The sequence below is a fragment of the Dipodomys spectabilis genome, unplaced genomic scaffold, assembly GCF_019054845.1.
Source record: "Dipodomys spectabilis isolate Male_0828 unplaced genomic scaffold, ASM1905484v1 ptg000240l, whole genome shotgun sequence".
NCBI lineage: Eukaryota > Metazoa > Chordata > Mammalia > Rodentia > Heteromyidae > Dipodomys > Dipodomys spectabilis.
The window spans coordinates 583,758-604,887 of NW_024870917.1; the positions used below are offsets into that span (position 1 = coordinate 583,758).

The window sequence follows — 21,130 nt, forward strand, 5'->3', positions numbered from 1 at the left end:
TGATCTGGGGTCTCCTAATGTGTCCCACACGGGGTCCAATCTAGACTTCCACCTCTAATGACCAGGGGTCAGCCCGCTGGTATGATGAGGACAGACTTAGGAGAGAAGCAGATGCCTCCCCCCTGGGCAGCAATACTATCCCGACACAAAACTCTAGCTGCCCCCCATCTTCTTTCTCTCTGAATGCTCTATTCTTGCCTGCCTCAGGACATTAGCACATGCTGTTCCCTCTGCTTAGAACTCCCCATCCTCATCTCAATGAACCTTAGTATCTGGAATTGTAACTAAAGCCACCTCTTCTGAGATGTCCTCCCTGACTGCAGTGACCCAGGGCCCCTGATCTAAGTGTTCTCATCCCTGGTCAGTTCAGGTACCTGGCTTGCGTGGTCTTGTGTTGACTGAGCACCCTTTTCCCAGCCACCTTAGTGACCGATGAGTCAGAGCCGCGCCCTCGCGTCTCAGTGCGCCCGAGGCGGCCCAGCTGGGCCCGGCCGGGGCTAGGAGGCTGCTGGGCACACTGAGGCCTGCCTCCGGGAGAGGGGACACCGCCCAGGGCCAGACTGGGACTGGCAGGTACTTGGCCATAGGACGGACCTCAACCCAGGCCCGCCTGGTGCCCCGGGACCAGGGTGGTGGGGTGGGGCCCCGCCAGCTCGGGCTTTCTCCGGGGTGATGACACCCCACACTGACTCACCACTCCTGAAGTTGCTGTGGGCAGGGCGGGGGGGGAGGCGGCTGGGGTGGCAAGAACTGAGTCAGGGTGGAGGTGGGGGTCCCCGTCCCAGGGAAGGCGGGGGGGGGGGGGGTCACCGGCCTCCTGGGCCTCCCACAGGGCCCCGCCCAGCCCCTCCCCCTCCGTCCCTGCCCTTTCTCCTGTGTTTCTCCAGTGCTGATGGAACCCAGAAATGGAGGGCAGAAGGGAGGGAGAGGGCTGGCAAGCCCCACCCTGCTGCCTCCTGCGGGGAGACCCCCCCCCCGGGCCAGGGCCCCCCTGAGCCCCTCCAGGCCTCTGGAAGCAGCAGATCCTCACAGAGACATACACACCCCTCCCCCAGCACAGATCTAAAGCAAATGCCAGCCAGAAGATTCTAGAGCAAGACAAGCTACCGGAGGGGAAGCGCTCTGCCAGGCACAGGTCTGACAGTGACTTGTGTGGAGGAGACCTAAAGGACTCAACAAGAAAGCGATCCGCCTTTCTCCCTCCGACGGATGGACAGAGGTGGCAAATAGCTCCCCAGCCAAGACACACGGGGGCCAAGCAGCAAACAGCAACCATGAGGGCAATGCGGCTGCCAGCCCCGTGAGCGAAGGAGCAGCGAGCAGCGAGCGAGGGAGGGAGGGAGGGGCGTGGCTAGAGCTGGCCTCAGCTGGCCAGAGTACCAAACGCTCCCGCCACCCCCTGGACCTGCTTCATTTCTTTGTGGTTGTGGTTGGTAAAGTGGTGCTAGGGTTCGAGCTCAGGGCCTTAGACTCGCTCTAGGGGAGCTTGACCCCTTGAGCAGGGCCCCAGGCCTCTCCTTTTAGTTTGTGTTCTAGATAGGGTTTGTGCATTTTCCTGTTCCCCCTTGCGCCACGATCCCCCCCACTCCCTTTGTAGCTGAGATTACAGGTGTGAGCCACTACGCCTGGCCCTTGATAGGACTTTGTCAATAGCTTGGTCGGGCTGCGTGTGATGGGTCACACCTGTAATCCCAGCTTCTGCAGAGAAGCTGAATCAACAGTTCACAGCCACCTCCAAGCTCCCCCCCCCCCCCCGGCATTTCCAAACCAAGCCTGGGCACCGTGGCTCCCCCGGACCCTGGCCTGACCTCCACAACCTGCGTCTGTCCCTGTGGATTTGCCCAGCGCAGACATTTCCTGTCAATGTCAGCATTTGTGTCCAAAATGGTTTCCAGGTTCGTCCACGTGGCGGTGCATGGCAGCGCTTCATTCCTTTACAGGCCTGTGTCGTACTCCACCGCGTGGGCATACCACATTCTCCTCAGCCTCTCCCTGGGGTGGGGCTCAGGGCTGGGTCCACCTCGGGCTCCCCAGGGGCACTGTGCACCGCTGATCTCCGGAACACAGCTTCTTTTCTCCCCGGTTCCCGCTGGGAGTGCAGCTGCGAAATCACGCGCTGACCCGGGGTTCAACATGGGCGTATTTTATGGCTATCGCTTTTGTCTCAACAAAGCTGTGAAGAGGAAAAGCACACTGGCGCGCACACTTCTGGCGTGGCTGGAGTGTGTTTGCACACCTCGCCGCGGTGGGTTTCCCAGGGGCCCAGCTTCAGCACACATTGGTGGATGGCAGCCTACTGGAGGCAATTAGCTGTGGTTGTTTTTTTGTTTTTAAATAAAAATAAAATAGCAGCCGGGCGCCGGTGGCTCACACCTGTCATCCCAGCTCCTCAAGAGGCTGAGATCTGAGGATCCAGGTTCAAAGCCAGCCTGGGCAGGAAAGTCCCTGAGACTCTTACCCACCAGTGAACCAGCAGAAAACCGGAAGTGGCGCTGTGGCTCCAGCAGCAGAGCGCTCGCACTGGAGACGGACTCAGACCAGAGATCCAAGCCTGGAGAAGCGACGGGTGTCCCACCCCCACCAGCTAGGAGGTGCTGGCGGGGATCTGTGGGCCATGCTCCCCCTGCGCCCCGCCCCAGGGCCTGCGTGCCCCCAAATGCCACAGGGCCGGGAGAGAGGCAGAGCTCTGCCCGGTGTCCCCTTCCAGCCGTCTGGGAGCAAAGTGTCCTCATCTGTGTGCCGGCCCCGACCCCCCCCCCCCCGTATTCCGCCTGATTCTTTAACTCTAGGGGTGATGAGCTGCCTAATAAAATTATGCTAAGTTATGTGCATAAAGAGTAGCGTCTTAAACCCGAATTACTGGCCGTGTCTTTGAAGAATTCTTGGGCCATTTCCAGGCTAATCAGCTCACCTCTTTCTTCAGGCCTGATTAGCTGTTTGGACCAATTTCAGCCCCCCAACCCCCCATTCCATCCCCCCCCTCCCAGGGCTCTGGGTGTCATTAGCTGCTCCAATTGCCTTCTTAAAAATCTGTTTCACATAAAAAGACAAACGAGGATGATGTCTGCCGGCTTTAAGAGGCTCGCTGCATTCTTTGCTGCATCCTGTTCTCGTTACTTCTGCTGGGGAGGAATCGGAACGCAGCCCGGGTTCCGTGCGCATGCGCACGCGTGCGGGCCTTACAGAAACCTGACCCCAGTGGGCACAGGAGAGCAAGGCAGCTCCCGGGGGAGGGCCTCCCACCACCAGTGGACACCCCCCCCGCCTTCCCTCCAGACCCCCCCCCCAGCTGCCCTCCCTCCAGCCCCCTCCAGTCCCTGCCTCCTTCCCTCGATGCTGGAGGGAAGCCACCCAGGCCCAGGCTGACCAGGACACCCCTCACCCGTGCTGAGCAGTCAGCGTGGTTTATGAAATCAAGTCGCTTCTGACGGATGGACGGTGTGGGCAGAGGACAGGCAGACACAGTCCTGGAGGGAGGGTGTGGAAGAGGCCTAGGGCATAGTTCAGGAGCAGAGGGGTCACTTTTCTTTTTGGTCATGGGACTTGAACTCTGGGCCTGGGCACTGTCCCTCAGCTCTTCAGCTCAAGGCGAGCGCTCTATCACTTGAGCCACAGCGCTACTTCCGTTTTTTTCTGCTTATGTGGTGCTGAGGAATCGAACCCAGGGCCTCATGCATGCGAGGCAAGCGCTCTACCACTGAGCCACCTTGCCACCCCGAGGGGGTCACTTTCATAACATCTGTGCTGTTGTGCCACAGGCCACCTTGGCCTCGATGCCTAGGCCTGCAGCATTACCTCCCCCTGGCAGCATCTCCTCCATGCTTCCCCTCAATCCAGCCACATGCCAGCCTCTCACGGCCAGCCCTTCCTACCCCAGGGCCTTTGCACTTCACTGCCTGAGTGCTAATCCCCCAGCCAGATCTTCCCAAAGCCCCCTCCTCCTCATCCTGCAGGCCTCTGCCCTGTGGCCTGTGCCCAGAGGCTCCTTCTCTGCCGAGCCCTGCCCTGCTTTATTCTGGAAGCCTGGTCTCCAGCTGTGGCTGAGCCTGTATGTGCCCGCTTAGTCTCTTCCTACACTTGCACAGAAAGATGGCTGCAGCCAGGAGGAGCTGGGGCTGCCCACAGAGCAGGGCCAAACACGTGGCAGGTAAATACTTGATCAACAAATACATGCCCCTCACTCCCCTTTCTCCCGGACCACAATCTTTGTGAAAGGAAAAAAAAAAAAATACCCCAGGTTTCTCTGACCCAATAAAAGGCCAAGTTTATTTGTCTTGAATCTCCTGAAAACAGACCGCAGCAGCTCAGAACACCCAGTTCCCAGCAAGGGCCGAAGACCCGCAGGCTGAACTCTAAGAACTGGATCTCGGCTTGTCACCGCCGAAGCACAGGTCGTGGGGCTGGGTGACTTCATGGGTGACTCAGTTCCCCCAAGCCCTAGGGGGAATCCATTTCAAAGTGGAGCCTTGCGTGGGGAGGGGAGGGAAGAGGAGGGGCGGGCGTCCTGGGAGCAGCCACTCTGGCCAGAGATTCTTTGGCAGGGGCGGGAGGGAGAAACCCCAGGATTTCTTTCTCCACCACGACTCCGCATGAAAACTGATCTGAGAATTCGGTGATCCTCCAAAAATCTGCCAGCCCCGAAGTGCTTAAGTTACTCCCCAACCACAGCCTCCTGGAGGAGGGAAGAGAATCCCATGGAAGGTTTGCCTGCACACACACACACACACGTTATGCAATGTTTGGGTGAAAAAAAATTGCAAAAAGAGAGGGGCGGAGGAGATGGGGGACCCAGCTCCTCTTCTTCCCCGAGTTGGGCAGCTATTTCTGTTTCTAGGGTGTCGTGCCAGGGCTCCCAGGCCTGGGGAGGGGGGCCGAGGGCCGAAGGCGGGCTGTGGCTTACGTAACCCCTGAAAGTCGGAAATTAGCAAGTCCTGAATGAATTCTGTTACTGTATTCGGGCTGCTGGAAAGCCTGGAGCCGCTACAGTTCTATTTTGAGGTGAGTCAACCCATCATTTATAAGCTCCTGGCGAGCGCGGCGGGGGCGCGTGTCACACGCACGGTTTCATAACAGAAAGGAACACCGCGTCTCCAAACCTCAGCCCCATCGGGGCTGGGCAAATAGCTGAGATCAAATGCACATTCACCCCCTTCGCCCTTCTCCCCCTCCCTGCCCCTTGTGGCTTAACCAAGTCCAGCAACATATTCTGGTCAACACCATGAAAAGAAACGTCTGTTTTTCACGGGAGCTGCCGCCGGCCCTGCCACGAACACAGCGCCTGGCACGCAGGCAGCTGCGCAGACCCGGCGCCTCTCGGTCCCCGTGCGCCCCCTGGCGACCGGGACTGCAGGGCCTCGGGAGGAGGGAGGGGAGGGATGATGGACAGGTGGGTGGAATGATGGATGGATGATGGACACGTGGATGGATAAAGGGAGGGAAGGAGAGATGAGGGACAGATGGAGGGAGGGATGATGGACAGGTAGATGGATGGCTGGATAGTCAGGTGGATGAATAGAGCAAAGCAGGGAGGGAAGGAGGGAGATGATGGATGGATGGATGGATGGACAGGTGGGTGGGTGGGTGGAGGGATGATGGATGAATGGACGGACAGGTGTGAGGTGGGATAGATGGATGGTGGACAGGTGGGTAGAGGGATGATGGATGGAGGGAGGGAGGAAGGGATGGACAGGTGGATGGAGAGATGCCCATCCTGAGGCCACGCCCACAAGTGTCTCTAAAATTTGAAATTTTGAATTTTTGGACTTCTGTCAATGGTTTAAAACGCTGCCCACAAAGGATGCGCGCGCCTGCCCACCCCCTCCCGGTAACAAGCAAAAGGCCCCTTGGGGGGTGGGGGGTGGACGCAAGCAGCCCTGGGCTTGAACCCAGCCTTGGCCAAAAGCTAGGGAGCCTCCATCTCAAAAACAAAAACAACAGCAGGGCTGAGGGCGCGGCTGCCCGGGGCGTCTGCTGCGCACGCGCACAGCCGTGGTTCAGTCCCAGCACCACAGAGCAGCGGCAGAGAGCAACCGAGTAAAACTTTCTCTTCCACCTTTCAAACCAGGAGACTAGCGCGTGCCATACGTGCCGGGAGCGCGCAGGGGACGGGGTGCCGTGTGTGCCGGGAGCGCGCAGGGGACGGGGTGCTGTGTGTGGCGGGAGCGCGGGGGGGGGGGGGGGTACGGGGTATCATGCATGCCCAGACTGCGCGGGGGACGGGGTTCCGTGTGTGCCAGGAGCGCACGGGGAACGGGGTGCCGTGCGTGCCCGGACTGCGCGAGGGACAGGGTTCCGTGCGGCCGGGAGCACACAGGGGACGGGGTGCCGTGCGTGCCCAGACTGCGCGAGGGACGGGGTGCCGTGCGTGCCCTGACTGCGCGAGGGACGGGGGTACCGTGCGTGCCCTGACTGCGCGGGGGACGGGGTGCCGTGCGTACCCGGACTGCGCGAGGGACGGAGTTCCGTGAGGCCGGGAGCGCGTGGGGGACGGGTTGCCGTGCGTGCCGGGAGCACTCGGGGGACGGGGTGCTGTGAGTGCTTGGACTGGGCAGGGGACGGGGTGTCCTCTGTGCCTGGAGCGCGCGGGTGGTGAGGGTGGGGGGACGGGGCCGTGCGTGGCCGGACTGCGCGGGGGACGGGGTTCCGTGCGTGGCCGGACTGCGCGGGGGACGGGGTTCCGTGCGTGCCGGGAGCGCGCCGCCGGGCCGAGGGCCATCCGCCCTCGCACCAGCTCTGAGAGTGGGGTGGGCGTCGCGGCGTGGGCCAGGCGTCGCTCTTCAGGTTCGTGGGGTGTGCATTCCAAAGAACGAACCCCAGACCCAACACACTGTGCTCTTTGCAGACCCCAGCCCGTCACCCGTCCGGCTGGGACCTGTGGCCTCGCGTGATCGGCAGCAACGCACAGCCCGGCCCACGCTGCAGCCCACAGCCTGGCCCTCGCAGGAATCACTTGCCGGAAACCTGCCGTCGGGGACGGGGCCGGGATCCCGGGCGCAGCCGTGCCTGTGCAGGCTGCGGGCAGGCAGGACGGCGGCTGGTCGGGACGGCGGCGCGCCCTAACCGGCCCGGGAGCCCCGAAGGCCGCTGGGCCTCAGGTCTGATCGCGGCCACTCGCCCCGGGGTGCGCAGGGGGCGCACAGGGCGAGCGAGCGTCTTCCCGCACACGCACGCGCTGTTCGGTGAGCGTCATGGGGAGCGTAGAGGCCTGTGGCCGGCTCCCAAGACGACAGGCACCGGGGCCGGGGATATCCGTTCAGCGGCTGGGGCAGCGGGCCGGGCAGCGCCGGGGGTGGGAGGCCGGCGCCTGGCGCCCTCTCCGCAGGCCGGGGGGACCCGGGGCGGCTTTCCCCGTCTCCCTGCCAGCTTCCTGTTTTCCTCCAACTACTTGTTAGGGCCAGCAGTGGGATTTGAACTTGGGCCTGGGCGCTGTCCCTGGGCTTTTTCACTCAAGGCTGGCGCTCTACCGCTTGAGCCACAGCCCACCTCTGGCTTTTTGGTGGTTCACTGGAGATCCGAGTCTCAGGACTCGCCCGCCCGGGCTGGCTTTGAACCGCGGTCCCAGAGCTCGGCCTCCTGAGTAGCTGGGATCACGGCGTGAGCCACGGGTCCCGCCGCTCCTCGGCCGCACGGGAGAATGTTTAACGACAAAATCACTCGCCCTCCACCAGCTTCACCTACACAGAAACTTTATCACAGAGCAACAAAATTCAAGTCACAAGGAAGCCGGCACAGCGACCCACGCACGCGGCCCCGCGCCCCCCTCCGCGTCTCCAGGGTCAGGGCCTGTGCCACAGCGCGAGGACCACGGGTTAGCGACTCCGACCGCGCCCTCGGGCAGCGGGCAGCACAAATGAACAGGGACCGTGTCCCCAGGTTGCGGGCAGGGCCGGGCCGGGTCCCCTCTGCGCACGCGCAGCCTAGGACGTGGGTCCCTTCCGCGCACGCGCGGAACCTGGGACGTGGGATTCCACCCCCCCCCCCCAACTTCGCGCACGCACAGCCTAGGACGTGCGTCCCCCTTCCGCGCACGCGCACAGCCTAGGACGTGAGCTTCGAGTAGCTGGGGGGTGAGAAGCGGCGTCGCAGGTACTTGAGGACGTAGAGCGGGAGGCAGCTGACCAGCGTGATGACCGACACTTTCCACAGGAAGGACAGGGTGGCGATGAAGTACACGTCTGCAAGGACAGGGGCGCCAGTGAGCCAGCTGGAATGTTCCAGAAAGCGCATGCACCCCAGATACCAAGGGGCAAGTGCCCCCCGCTGGGCCCTGGCGCCTGGCCTCGCTGCCGGTGAACGAGCACGGCCGGACCGGCGGCGCCGCCCCGCGTCCTCACCCCCCGGCCTCTGATCTGACCCGGGGGCCGGCGGCTCTCCACGGGAACGGAAATGCTTGTTTTACTTTCTTTTGTGCCGGTCCTGGGGTTCGAGCCCAGAGCTTTGTCCACTCAAGGCTGGCGCTCTACCACTTAAGCCACAGCCGCGCTGGGATGCGTGGTTGCTTAACTGGAGATGAAGAGTCCCGCTGCCTGCCTTGCCCAGGCTGGCTCTGAACTGCCAGCCTTCGGGGGCGCCCAGCCTCCAGAGCAGCTAGGCTTGATTACAGGCTCAGCAGCGCCCAGCACGATGCAGTTTTCAAACTCTAGGGCTGGGCAGTGGCTCGCGGGAGATCACCTGCCTATCATGGACAAGGCCTGGGGTGGATGGCTGGAAGCGCAAAGACTCAAATGAAGAAACAAATGTAGAAGCGCATGGCCCGGTCCTCCGTCCCATGGGCAGAGCCATGGGTCCTGTCCCCCACGCAGAGAGGGGCGGGCTGGGTGCTCACCAATGAACTCGTGGAGGAACACCAGAGAGGCGATGTAGCAGGCCAGGCTGAGCAGCTCGGCTACTGTCATGAGCCAATGCCACGTCTGGATGGTGAGTGCCACCATGAGCAGCTCCGTGAGGATGAGCGACGTGAAGGAGATGGCCACGATGTGCACAAACTCGGACTCGAACAGCAGCAGCGCCCCATACATGATGGTGCTCCCTGGGGAGGAGGAAGCGTGTCCCCAGCCAGGCCCAGCACCCCTCCCACCCCCCCAGTGCAGATTCCACTTAGACACACACACAGCCTCTGCTTCCCGCTGTCCCTGTGACTGTAGAAAACACCCATGGCTCACACCTATAATCCCAGATCCTCAGGAGACTGAGACCGGAGGATCACGGTTGGAAGCCAACCCCGGCAGGAAAGTCCTTGAGACTTATTTCCAATGAACCACAGAAAGCCAGAAGCAGAGCTGTGGCTCAAGCAGTGGAGCAGGGAGAGGGAGGAGGAGAGCACCTGGCAGGAGGCGATGGCACGGGGTATTTCCTCGCAGGCCTGGGAAGGACAGAGGGTCCCCCCGGGGGCAGCACAGAGAGGACCCATGGCTGTCATTTAACAGATGCCTGTGCACCATGGTTTCCTTCAAAACCTCCCCAAGCTGTTAACCTGAGGCTTTAACCCTCTGCCAATCGACTCCATAGACTGTGTATGTGTGCGCATGCGCCATTCCTGGAGCTTGAACTCATGGCCTGGGCACCATCCCTTACGCTTTTTGTTCAAAGCTGGCACTCAATCACTTGAGCCCCAGCTCTATGTCACACTTTTTGCTGATTAACTGGAGATGAAAATCTCATGGACTTTCCTGCCTGGGCTGACTGAGATCTCGACCCCCAGATCTCAGCCTCCTGAGTAGCTAGGATTACAGGCGTGAGCCTCCGGCACCCAGCGGGTCCCTAGACGTTGGACTGCCTCACACACTGGCAAACACTGTGGAGAAGACCCCAAATGTGCATGTTTACTTGTCAACGTGGGATCCCTCTGGCATACAGAGGCGGAGGTGCATAACCAACGCAGGAAACAGGAATGCTCAAAGAAGCCAGGCAGCCATAAGCACAATCGAAGGCTGTTATTCATCTGAGGAAGCTGTTCCTGCAGGTGACGAGGATGGGACCGGCCAGTGCAGCTGCGTCCCATACTTCAGCATGTGTCCATCTCTAAAGGCCTAAGATCCCTCATCACAGAGGCTGGGGCCACAAGTGGTTTTGATTAGGAGCTATTTCTTGATTGAGAATGTGTCCATGTCACCTAGGCTAGCCTGGAAGTCTCCATCTTCCTGCCTCCACCTCCTGAGTGCTGGGATTACAGGCAGGTGCCACCACACCCAGCTCTGTCTGCATGTGCATCATGAGGGTCCCAGGGATGGAACTCCCTAGCTTCCTGCACACCCCGCGCACTCTCCTGAAGATAACATGGTACATGGAGCTTTAGCACACCTGCGTTTTCCTTCTGACCATCCTGTGAGTACCTGAATTTTGTGCTTGTGACATCAACAACTTTTAAATTTTGGAGTGTTTTGGGTTGAAGATTCTGAGCCCACATTTGGCTTTTGTTGTTGTTGGTTGTGGGGCTCGAACTCAGGGCCAGGGCGCCGTCCCTGGGCCTCTTGTGCTCAAGGCTGGCACTCTACCACTTGAGGCACAGCGCCACTTCCGGCTTTGGAGTGGTTAAATGGAGGTTAGAGTCTCACGGACCTTCCTGCCCGGGCTGGCTTTGACCTCGACCCTCAGATCCCAGCCTCCTGGGTAGCAAGGATGACAGGCGCAGGCCCCACACCTGGCCCTGCGTTTGTTATATTCGCCTCTCACTCATCCACCCTGGGAGATCCACACGCGAGTGTACACACAGCGTGCGCGGCCCCGTGTGCATGTGCGTGCACAGCGCCGTGCGCGCGCCTGCGCACACACCCCGCGCACAGGACGCCTGTCCCACCGCCGCGCCCGCGCCACCGAGGCTCGGGCTCCCCCCGGCCCCGCGGTCAGCGCGGGCTGACGCCCTCCTTACCTTGGTAGATGCTAATTAGAACCCAGATCAGGAACGTCTTGTAGGACAACGGCCGTCCCTAGGGGAGACGGCAGGACGGGGCGGTGAGCACGCGTGGCCAGGGCCGTCGGATCCCGTTCGCTCCCACGGGCCACGCAAGAAGGGGCTGGGCCAGGGCAGGCGCCGCAGCCTCCTGAGGAGGCCGCCAGGGTGGGAGACTCACGTCCGCCACTTTGGGAAACCGTGCCCCATAGATCAGGGGAAGCGTGAGCCGGGCACATGCGTACTCCAGAAGCGCGGGGCTGCGGAGCCTAGCACATGCGCACTCCAGAAGCGCGGGGCTGCGGAGCCTAGCACATGCGCACTCCAGAAGCGCGGGGCTGCGGAGCCTAGCACATGCGCACTCCAGAAGCGCGGGGCTGCGGAGCCTAGCACATGCGCACTCCAGAAGCGCGGGGCTGCGGAGTCTAGCACATGCGCACTCCACAAGTGTGGGACCACGAAGCCCGGCACATGCGCACTCTAGAAGTATGGGCCTGTGAAGCCCAGCACATGCGCACTCCAGAAGTGCGGGGACCACTTCCAGGGGCCGACATCACTGCGTCTCAAAACAGAGTAGTCAGGCTTTCTGAAAGTGACTGGTTATTTTCAGTTGGCTTATTACTGCGTTCTTCCATGTCCTTTACAAGGAACGTTACCGCTTTAGGAAAAATGTACAGAACCCCATGCTGTCCCTCCCGAAGTAGCAAGCCAGAGGTGGGGAGACTGAATACAAGGGGGGTCAGAGGGAGGGAAAGGAAAGGGAGGGAGGCAGGAAGGAGGGAGGGAGGGAGGGAGGGAGAGGGCCCGAACCCCCGAACCTTGAGGAGGTCCTTGTAGAGCTCGGGGTACAGCATGGCCACTTCCGACTTGACATCCTTGTCCAGAACCAGAGAGAAGACGGGGAACATGGTGTAGATGGTGGAGTACCTGGAGTCAGCGAGGCCACAGTGAGACAGTGAGACAGCGAGACAGCGAGACAGCTCCGCCGGCCTCGGCGCCCGCTCGCCCCTCCGGGCCAGGCCTGGGAGGTGAAGCCAGCCCAGGCATCTGCCCCGCTCTGGAGCCCCGAGTCACAGGGAAATGGAGACCATGTGTGTCACAGCTGAGGGCCCCACAGGAAAACACAATGGGGAGGGGTGTGTATGTGCACACTCGTGTGCCTACACCTGAGGTGGGCATCTTGGGCAGCCCTGGGGTGGAACACATGAGCAGGCACCCACAGAGGAGCAGCCATGCCCATACCTGGGGAAGAGCACACCAGGCAGTAGCAGTAGTTAGTGCAAAGGCCCTGGGGTTAGCATGTGGCTACACAGGGGACAGGCAGTGTGCTGAGGCTGAGGAAGTCCCAGAAGGCCACAAGGACCAGCTCAGAGAACCCTGCATTATATTCTAGCATGTTCTTCTACTCTACCAAGAATCCTGGGTGCATCCTTGGGCTGAGCCAGCAGCAAAGAACGGTAAGAGGACTTGACAAGACTCCCCCATAGAGCTGTCTTTGTAAGTAGAAGCGGGTTCCTCTGGGTCTAGAGCTTGGAGTGACCCAGTGCTACTGCCTGGGTAATTCAAGCCTGGATGCTGTCTGCAAAGGTCAAAGGTTCCAAGCCAGGGCAGATGGGAGGCTTCGTTAGGGGACACTCATATCAAGGGATACACCCTTCCTGTTACCATGGCGCCCAGCGGGAAGCTAGATCTGCCTTTCTCCTGGCTCAGCTATGGCCAGGGAGCCCAAGCTTCTTCCCCTTCCAATGTGGGGGGGAGAGGGGTGCTCAGATCGTCATGCATTCAAGGATGCTTTAGGCCCTAGGGGCCTGGGTCAGTGCTGTTTCTCCTTCTGCTGGCATTTTGGGGTACCTCGTGAAGCAGGGAGGGTGTGTGGGGGTCTCCTTACCCGATGATCAGGAAGCCTTGGTAGAGCGGCACGGACGCGAAGTAGAACACGGAGGAGAAGACAGCCTGGGCCGAGGAGAAGGAGCGTCACCGAGGGTCACCACGCGGGGCCTGCCACACACCCAGCCCCTCACAGGACCAGGGCTGTGTGCCTGAGCTCCAGGGACGCACTGCTCCCCTGCTCATGGGAGAAAAGAGGGCCAGAGAGAGCCAGGGGCGTGCCAAGACCACACAGCCCGTGCCATGAAGCCAGGAAGGCTTAGCTCTGTGTAGAGGGGACCGCAGGGACAGCTGGGCGGGGCGGCTGCACAGGACGAGCTACTGACCACTGCCTCTCCCGGCTGCACCCGGCAGGCACCCGGCTGGGAAAGAGCGCCAGCGTGTGCATACCAGCTACCCTGGAGCTGGGATGGGACACAAGGCTGCGCTTCTTGGACCGGATGGTTTGGAAATGGGGGCAAGTTTTAAAGGAGCAAAGACAGGCGACTTCTACACAAGACTAACGCAGAGAAGAGGAGCCAGGTTCATGGCTCCTGCCTACAGCCCCAGCTCCTCTGAGGATCCCAGTTTAAAGCCAGCCTCCTCAGGAAGGTCGGTGAGACTTTTTTTTTGTCAGTCATGGGGCTTGAACTCTGGGCCTGGGCTCTGTCCATCAGCTCTTCAGCTCAAGGCGAGCGCTCTACCACTTGAGCCACTTCTGGTTTTCTGGTGGTTAACTGAAGGTAAGAGTCTCACAGACTTTCCTTGCCTGGGCTAGCTTTGAACCATGATCCTCAGATCTCAGCTTCTGGAGTAGCTAGGATGATAGGCATGAGCCACCACCACCTGGCTTTCAGTGAGATTCTTATCTCCAGTTAACTACCAAAAAGCTGGAAGTGGAAAAAAAAAGTTGGGGACAGAGCCCAGCTCTGAGTTCAAGCCCCAGGACTGGCAAAAAAACAAAAACAAAAAACTAAGCGCTCTCCGCACAGGGCCAGGCCGACCACAGAGGCTTCTTTGGGACAAGCGTAGTAAAAACACACAGGGTCCTGTGGGTCTGAGCCTTCCAGTGCTGTGGATGGGGTAAAGCGTCTCCACAGCCCCAGAGCACCAAACCCCAGAACATTCCCCTTGAGTAGATACTGACAGAGATGCGCAGATCTAGCAGAAGTGGCATTGATGCATGCCAGGGGAGCCCACCCTCCCTTCAACACACACACACACACACACACACACACACACACACACACACACACACACGTGATTGAAGCCATAGCATCACCAGCCCACTTGGTGAATTAGGTCAGCGTGGGCTGATGCGTGTTCCACTCACAGACGCAATAGGCCTTAACCCACAGCCTCTGCAGACCCAGGGAGGCCAGCGGAGGGCAGGTCTGTGCGCCAGGCGGCCTGCCTTTCACCTGTGAGTCCACAACCCCCTGCAGGCGCCAATACCCTCTAGGTTGACATCTGATCCAACCTGCTGTGAGGGAGGGCCATGGTGGTGGTGGTGGTGGTGATGATGGTGGTAGTGCTGATGAGAATGATGGTGGTGCTGATGTGGTGATGGTAGTGATAGCGATGGAAATATTGGTTCGGTAAATAAACTTCTTCTCCTGCCTGATTCACACAGTGTTCTCTTCATTGGCTACCTAATGAAACCTACCTATTTAATATACCTTGCAGTGATGATGGTGTTGTAGTGGTGTTGATGTTGGTAGTGATGGTGGCGGTGGTGATGGTGGTGGTAGTGGTGATGGTGGTGGTGATGATGGTGATGGTGGTGGTAGTGGTGGTGATGATGGTGGTGATGATGGTGGTGGTGACAGTGGTGGTGACAGTGGTGGTGGTGGTGGTGATAATGATGATGGTGGTGGTGACAGTGGTGGTGGTGGTGGTGACAGTGGTGGTGGTGGTGATGATGACTGGTGGTGGTGGTGGTGGTGGTGGTGGTGAGGGTGGTGATGGTGGTAGTGGTGATGGTGGGGGCAGTGGTGATGATGATGGTGGGGGCAGTGGTGATGATGATGGTGGCGGTGTTGATGATGGTGGTGACAGTGGTGATGGTGGTGGTAGTGACAGTGCCCCCAGCACTGAAGCCCCTAAAGCTGGTTTCTAGGCCCCGACCCTGTCTCCTGTGGTGAGGCTGCGCTGGCGGACTGCACAGGTCCCGGCTTGCGGCCGGGCGCTCAGCGTGTTGTGGACACGCACGCGGCCTCAGCCTGCTGCCGGCGGCGCCAGGGCACAGCGGGCACCGTGTCTGCCGGGGCGGGAGCGGCGGGGCGGAGCCACGGCCCAGGGCCAACAGTGACCCCGCCTCCCCGTGCAGCGCCGGCCGCTGCCCTGCCAGGACTTGTGTCACTCCAGGTGGCAGGAAGGGTGCCAAGAGACGGACTGACGGGCCCGGATGTCAGGCAGGAGCGTGGCGTCTCCAGGGCATGAAGCCCAGGTGAGCAGTGCGCCTGGGTGGAGGTGTGGCCCCAGCCCCGCCCCCAAGGCCCCGCCCCGGAAGCCCACGCCGGCCCCAGGCAGCAGCCCTGCCCCAGGCCCCACTGTGGTACTGTGGCCCTGTGGCTCTGCCCCATCACCTTAGGCCCTGCCCCTGCCCACAACCCCGCCCCGAAAACCCCACTGTAGCCCTGCGGCCCCGCCCCCAGGCTCCACTGTAGCCCTGCGGCCCCGCCCCCAAGGCCCCACTGTACCCGCTGCCCCGCTCGAGGCTCCGCCCCTGCCTGCAGCCCCGCCCCCAGGCTCCACTGTAGCCCTGCGGCCCCGCCCCCGCCCCCTCACCATAGGCCCCGCCCCTGTCCACAACCCTGCCCCCAAGGCCCCCTGTAGCCCTGCTGCCCCGCCCCCTCACCATAGGCCCCGCCCGTGCACGCAGCCCCTCCCCTCACCACAGGCCCCGCCCCTGCACACAGCCCCACCCCCAGGCCCGCTCCCTCGCGCCCACCTGCATGGTGCTGATGCAGAGGCTCCGGTGGATCACGAACTGGCTGAGGGCCGCCGAGCGCTTGTAGCTGTTCCGCCCGTGCACCATGAGCAGCCGGCCGAGGTGCTTGAACTGCGTGATGGAGAAGTCGGCGGCCAGCGAGGCTTGCTTCCCTTCCTAAACCAAGGAGACGGCGCGACAGCGCCCCGCAGGTCAGCGCCCCGCAGTCAGCGCGCACGCGCATTCGTCATGGGAAAGACAAGACTGGTGAGGAGATCTCAGAAATTCAACAAAGCCGTCCATGGTTTCCAACTCTGACTTAAAAGGAGGAATTTAAATAAACAGCGGCAGGTGCAGCCAGGGCGCCAGCACTGAGCCCCGGGGCGGCCCCGGAGGAGTGAGAGCGCAGCCGTGACCTTCACATCTACAAGGTCAGACCTAAGAGGGAAAGAGCCTGTCGGACCAACTGTTCTGCACACTCCGAGTGTAACTTGTAGTGCAGCCATGCCTCGGACCTCCCTCGGCTTCAGGGTAAGGGACAGATGGACAACGAGGACCACGGCACCTCCTGATGGGCCCCACAGGGCAGACAACTGCCCCCTCCGGGGTACATCACAGAGGGGACATCAGATCAGCCCAGCAGCTCACACTGTGGAACACGCTAGAACTTCCCAATGCCTCAATGGCATGAAGAACAAACACCTCCAAATGAGAGAGGTAGAGAGAGAGAGAGAGAGAGAGGGGTGTTTTACGTTAAAGAAGATGAAAGAAACACACACACACACAAAAGAAGATGAAAGAAACACAAAACACACTAATAAATGGAATCCCTGGACCTTGATTGTTTCCTGGGGCCCTTTCCTGAAGCAAAGCCCCTCCCTGCACAGCGGGAGCGGAGCTGTGCCCGTCCACCAGGGCAGCATCTGCGGTGAGTGCTACAGGATTCAGGATCACATCCTGTGTGCCCGTACTCTCAACTGATTCCCGGGAAGGGAGGGGGAGTGGCAGGTGTTTGCAGCTGGGGTCCAAGGGCAGGGAGGCAGCCATGACTTCACCATCCCTATCCCACCACAGCTTTGGGAATAAAAGCTAAGGGAGAAGGCAAGGAAAGATGGCTGTGCGTGGCCGATGAAGGCAGGCTGCATAATGAAATGCAGTGTGTTTTTAATTTAAAATTCTACAGGGTAATTATATGGATGTCTATACAGTCTGTATATAAGTAGTACATGCACACTCCTAACCAGTAACACACACAGAGAAAGCCCAGAAGGAAATCCAGCATAGTAGCTTCATGCCACTGAAACAAGGGATGAATTTTCTTTTTGTGCGTGTGTGACAGCCCTGGGGCTTGAACTCAGGGCCTCAGCGCTGTTTTTGAACTTGCTCTTGCTCAAGGCTAGTGCTCTACCAGTTTAAGCCACAGAACCATTTCCAGCTTTTTGGTAGTTAATTGGAGGTAAGAGTCTCATAGACTTTCCTGCCTGGGCTGGTTTTGTACCATGATCCTCAGATTTTAGGCTCCTGAGTAGCTAGGATGACAGGCATGAGCCACTGCTGATGACCAGCTACTTTTATATCTTTAATGGTGGCTACTTACTCCTTTCACGTGAAAAAACAAATGATCAAAGGGATCAGAATGCAGTTTTTAACAAAAGGGGAATGTGAATGTTTTAGCTTTATACAGGAACTTGTGAAAAATTTTCTATTAAACTTAAACACGCTTCTTAAATTTTACATTCAAGGAATGTGCAGATTTCAGACACAATCTTTCACTCAGGAGCATTTCCCAACCAGGCAAAGTAGCTCATACCTGTCTGGAGGCTGAGATCTGAGGATCGCGGTTTGAAGCCAGCCTAGGCAGAAAAGTCTCTATGAGATTCTTATCTCCAATTAAAAAAAAAGAAGTGATGCTGTGGCTCAAAGTGGTAGAGTGCTAGCTTTGAGCTAAAGAGCTCAGGGACAGCACCCAGGCCCTGAGTTCAAGACCCACAACTGAGAAAGAAAGAAAGAAAGGAAGGAAGGAAGGAAGAAAGAAAGAAAGTGTGTGTGTGTGTGTGTGCATGTACACCAACTGGGTGAGGTGGCTCACACCTGTAATTTCAGCTACTTGGGAATCAAGATGAGGCTCAAAGCCAGCTGGGAAGGCAATCGGTGAAACCTTGTTTCAAACAATAAGCTTATCCAGGAAGCTGTGAGTAGAAAGGAGTCTAAGGGTCTAAGGCCAACCCTGAGCAAAAAAAAAAAAAAAAGAGCTGGGACGTGGCTCAAGTAGTAGAGTGCTTTGTTAGCCCTAAGTTCAAATTCTAATACTGAAGAGGGAGAGAGAGAGAACTATTTGCCTCTGTAACTTCACATAATTGTCACTTAGCCAAGAATCATGGGAAAGGAAAAAGAAGACCCCTAGCTGAGACTCTGTAATCCCAGCTGCTCAGGAGGCTGAGGTCTGAGATCAATGTTTGAAGCCAGCCCAGGCATGAAAGAGCCTCTTATCTTCCATTAACCAGCAAAATAACAGAAGTAGAAGAGTAGCTCAAGTGATAGAGGGCTAGTTTTGAGTGACAAAGCTAAGCAAGAGTGTGAAGCCCTGAGTTCAAGCCCCAGTACAGGCACAGAAGAGGGGGAAGGAGGAGGACGAAGGGAGGAGGGGAGGAGGGGAGAGGGGAGGAGAGGAGAGGAGGAGAGGAGGAGGAAGAGGAGGACCACCCGTGGACTCCTCAGATTCATAAAGATGGGCAACAAAACCTACAGGCAGAAGCCTCAGTCCTTGCTTGGGGCCTTGGTGTACACACACACACACACACACACACACACACACACACACACACACACACACACAGTGACCAATAATGAGATTAGTCATGAGTGGAAACAGAAAAATTCTCTCTCTCTCTCTCTCACACACACACACACCCACCCACCCACACACACACACACACAGTGACCAATAATGAGATTAGTTATGAGTGGAAACAACAGAAAAATTCTCTAACACACAAACTTTAACAAGCTACAGTGGCTGAGGCTAGTGCTCCAGTGCTTGCTGCAGGGCACAGGGTGGTACAGCTGAGCAAGGCCGGGGGGGAGGCCAGGGGAGGCAGGGGAAGCAGGGAGGCTGGGGGAGGCAGGGGAAGCAGGGAGGCCGGGGGAGGCCAGGGAAGCAGGGGAGGCCGGGGGAGGCTGGGGGAGGCCAGGCTCACCTTTCCCTCCACACCCACGCCGCAGTCGGCCTCCTGGATCATGCTGACGTCGTTGCCTCCGTCACCTGCCGGGCGGGCACGGTTCACGTGTCAGAGGCCACTCGCTGGCTCGGGCGCCACAGCCGGACACAGGTACGCCACAGCCTCGCTCAAGAGGCCAGGGCAGATCGCCCCCTCCCCGCCCCCCACGCCACCCCCTTCTGCAGCGGAGCAGAGGGGTACCCAGCCAGGAAACACCAGGTGAGATTTGAACCTAGGTCTGCTCCCGTCCCTTGATGACCCCAATAGAAAACCACCACCACCACCAGGGGCAAAACACGTGACGTCCAGTGAACGGCCCGGAAATCTGAGCAGCGCAGCTGCCAAACCCAGTTACACCCCTCCAGGACCCCCCCCCCCCCCCCCCCCCCCCCGGCCCACACGGCAGCCCCCGGCCGGCGGCGCCTACCCACTGCGCAGGTGAGCTTCCCCGTGCGCTCCTGGAGCAGACGCACGATCTGCGCCTTCTGCGTGGGCGCGCAGCGGCAGCACACCACGGCCGGACACTGACACGCGAGCTCCATGAACTCGTACTCGTAGTATTTGAGGCACACCTGGGGACGGGCGGGGCCGGCAGGGGGGTGAGCCCCGGCCGCAGCCCCCCGGCCCCCCGCAGCCCCCGCCGGGCCGCGCCCACCTCCAGGGAGTCCCCCGGCCCCCCGCCAGCCATGCCCGCAGCCCCCGCCGGGCCGCGCCCACCTCCAGGGAGTCCCCCGGCCGCCCGCAGCCCCCGCCGGGCCGCGCCCACCTCCAGGGAGCCCCCTGGCCGCCCGCAGCCCGCAGCCAAGCCCGCAGCCCCCGCCGGGCCGCGCCCACCTCCAGGGAGTCCCCCGAGATGACCAGGGCGCAGTCGTGCTTCCGGCGGAAGGCGTTCAGCTCCAGGTGGGCGCCCCCGCGGTTGGTCACCTGGAAGGGACACAGTGGCACCAGCCTCGCTCCCTGGCTTTCCCGGAGGCCCCGGCCCAGACCCAGCCTCCCCCCCCCTCCAGCCCCGGCCTGCGCAGGTCCTGTTCGCTGGGGTGGGTGGGGGGTTGGAGAGCCGGCCAGACCCAAGGCCCCCTGTGCCGTGCCGGGTGCTGGTGCAGCCCCGGCTGTGGACCGTCCACCTTCACTCCCGCGCCCCTGCGGGCGGGTGACCCACAGCTCTGGCTTTTCCCCTGGGAAACCGGTCTGGCTGAGCGGCACGGGGGGCCGCACTGAAGCCGGGCAGGGCCTGCAGCTCACGCCTGTAAGCCCAGCTCAGGAGGCTGAGCTCTGCGGATCTCACTTAGAAGCGGCCCAGGTGGACACATCCAAGGTGAGCCCGCACGAGGTGGAAAGTGGGGCTGAGGCTCACGCGGCAAAGCGCCAGCCCCGAGCTCAGGCCCCAGGATTGGCACAGGGTCTTTTGGGCCCAGCCCTCTCTTCGTTAGAGGGCCCCTGGCTTCCCCGCCCTCTTTGGGGACCCACACAGGGTTCACGGGGTTACAGAACACACACACACACCCCAGCTCCCACCCCGCCCCGCGGCCCAGCAAGCGCGCTACCAGCTGGAAAACGTGGATGTCTTGGTTCCGGGTCACCAGGTGCGCGTTCTTGGCTGTGCAGGTGGCCGTCTCCAGCTTGTCCCCCGTCAGCATCCACACCTGGGGGCCAGCAGGGAAGGGGGCGCCCTGAGGGTCGAGTTTGGGGGCTGGCCTGTTTCACAGAGCCACCGAGCTCTCCAGAACACACAGCTGGATTTGCCCACTATCCCACGCCCCCCTCCCCACGGGGCCCAGTGGCTCACCACCCGCTCAGGAGACACCAGGGGCTGAGGGCTTGGACCCTGTGCCTGCCCGCCCCCCACTCCGCCCTGACCCTTTTCTTAAGACAATAAATAACTAGAGGGAGGGAAAGGCTGTGTGGATGAGACACCAGCCACTTCCTTGACGCCCAGGACAAGCTCCCCACCTGTAACCGAGCCAGGAGACCCAGCTGGGGGACAGATCATCCTGTCCTGCCCTGCCCTGGGCCCAGAGAGGGCAGGTGACCCATCCAAAGCCACACAGCAGGCTCTTGTCCTAACCAAGCCCCAGATGTGGCCCTTCGGAGCCCAGCAGGAATCGCGTCCTGCTCTGTCTCCTTTGTCAATGTTTTGTTCCTCCCTGTGCCCAGCAGGGAAGGGCCAGGGTCAGCTGCCGAAGCAAGCCTGGCCACTGAGGGACCCAGGGCTTCCTCCGCTGCTCC

General features: G+C 60.4%; 1 protein-coding gene across 4 annotated transcripts in view; it reads right to left on the reverse strand.

Annotated features, from left to right (window-relative positions):
* Positions 1-7,668: 7,668 nt before the first annotated feature.
* Positions 7,669-21,130, reverse strand: part of Atp9a (ATPase phospholipid transporting 9A (putative)) — a 63,549-nt gene continuing 50,087 nt past the window's right edge. For 3 of the 4 annotated variants that reach the window (XM_042699270.1, XM_042699268.1, XM_042699271.1), the window contains exons 19-28: positions 20,449-20,547; positions 19,739-19,828; positions 19,332-19,476; positions 18,884-18,948; positions 15,708-15,863; positions 12,777-12,841; positions 11,707-11,815; positions 10,868-10,925; positions 8,825-9,028; positions 7,669-8,174 (exon numbers count right to left, since the gene is read on the reverse strand). In XM_042699270.1, coding sequence (XP_042555204.1) covers positions 8,038-8,174; positions 8,825-9,028; positions 10,868-10,925; positions 11,707-11,815; positions 12,777-12,841; positions 15,708-15,863; positions 18,884-18,948; positions 19,332-19,476; positions 19,739-19,828; positions 20,449-20,547 — 1,128 coding nt within the window. In that variant the 3' untranslated portion in view covers positions 7,669-8,037. The remainder of the gene's footprint in view (positions 8,175-8,824; positions 9,029-10,867; positions 10,926-11,706; positions 11,816-12,776; positions 12,842-15,707; positions 15,864-18,883; positions 18,949-19,331; positions 19,477-19,738; positions 19,829-20,448; positions 20,548-21,130) is intronic. The other variant, XM_042699269.1, reaches the window with a different exon arrangement.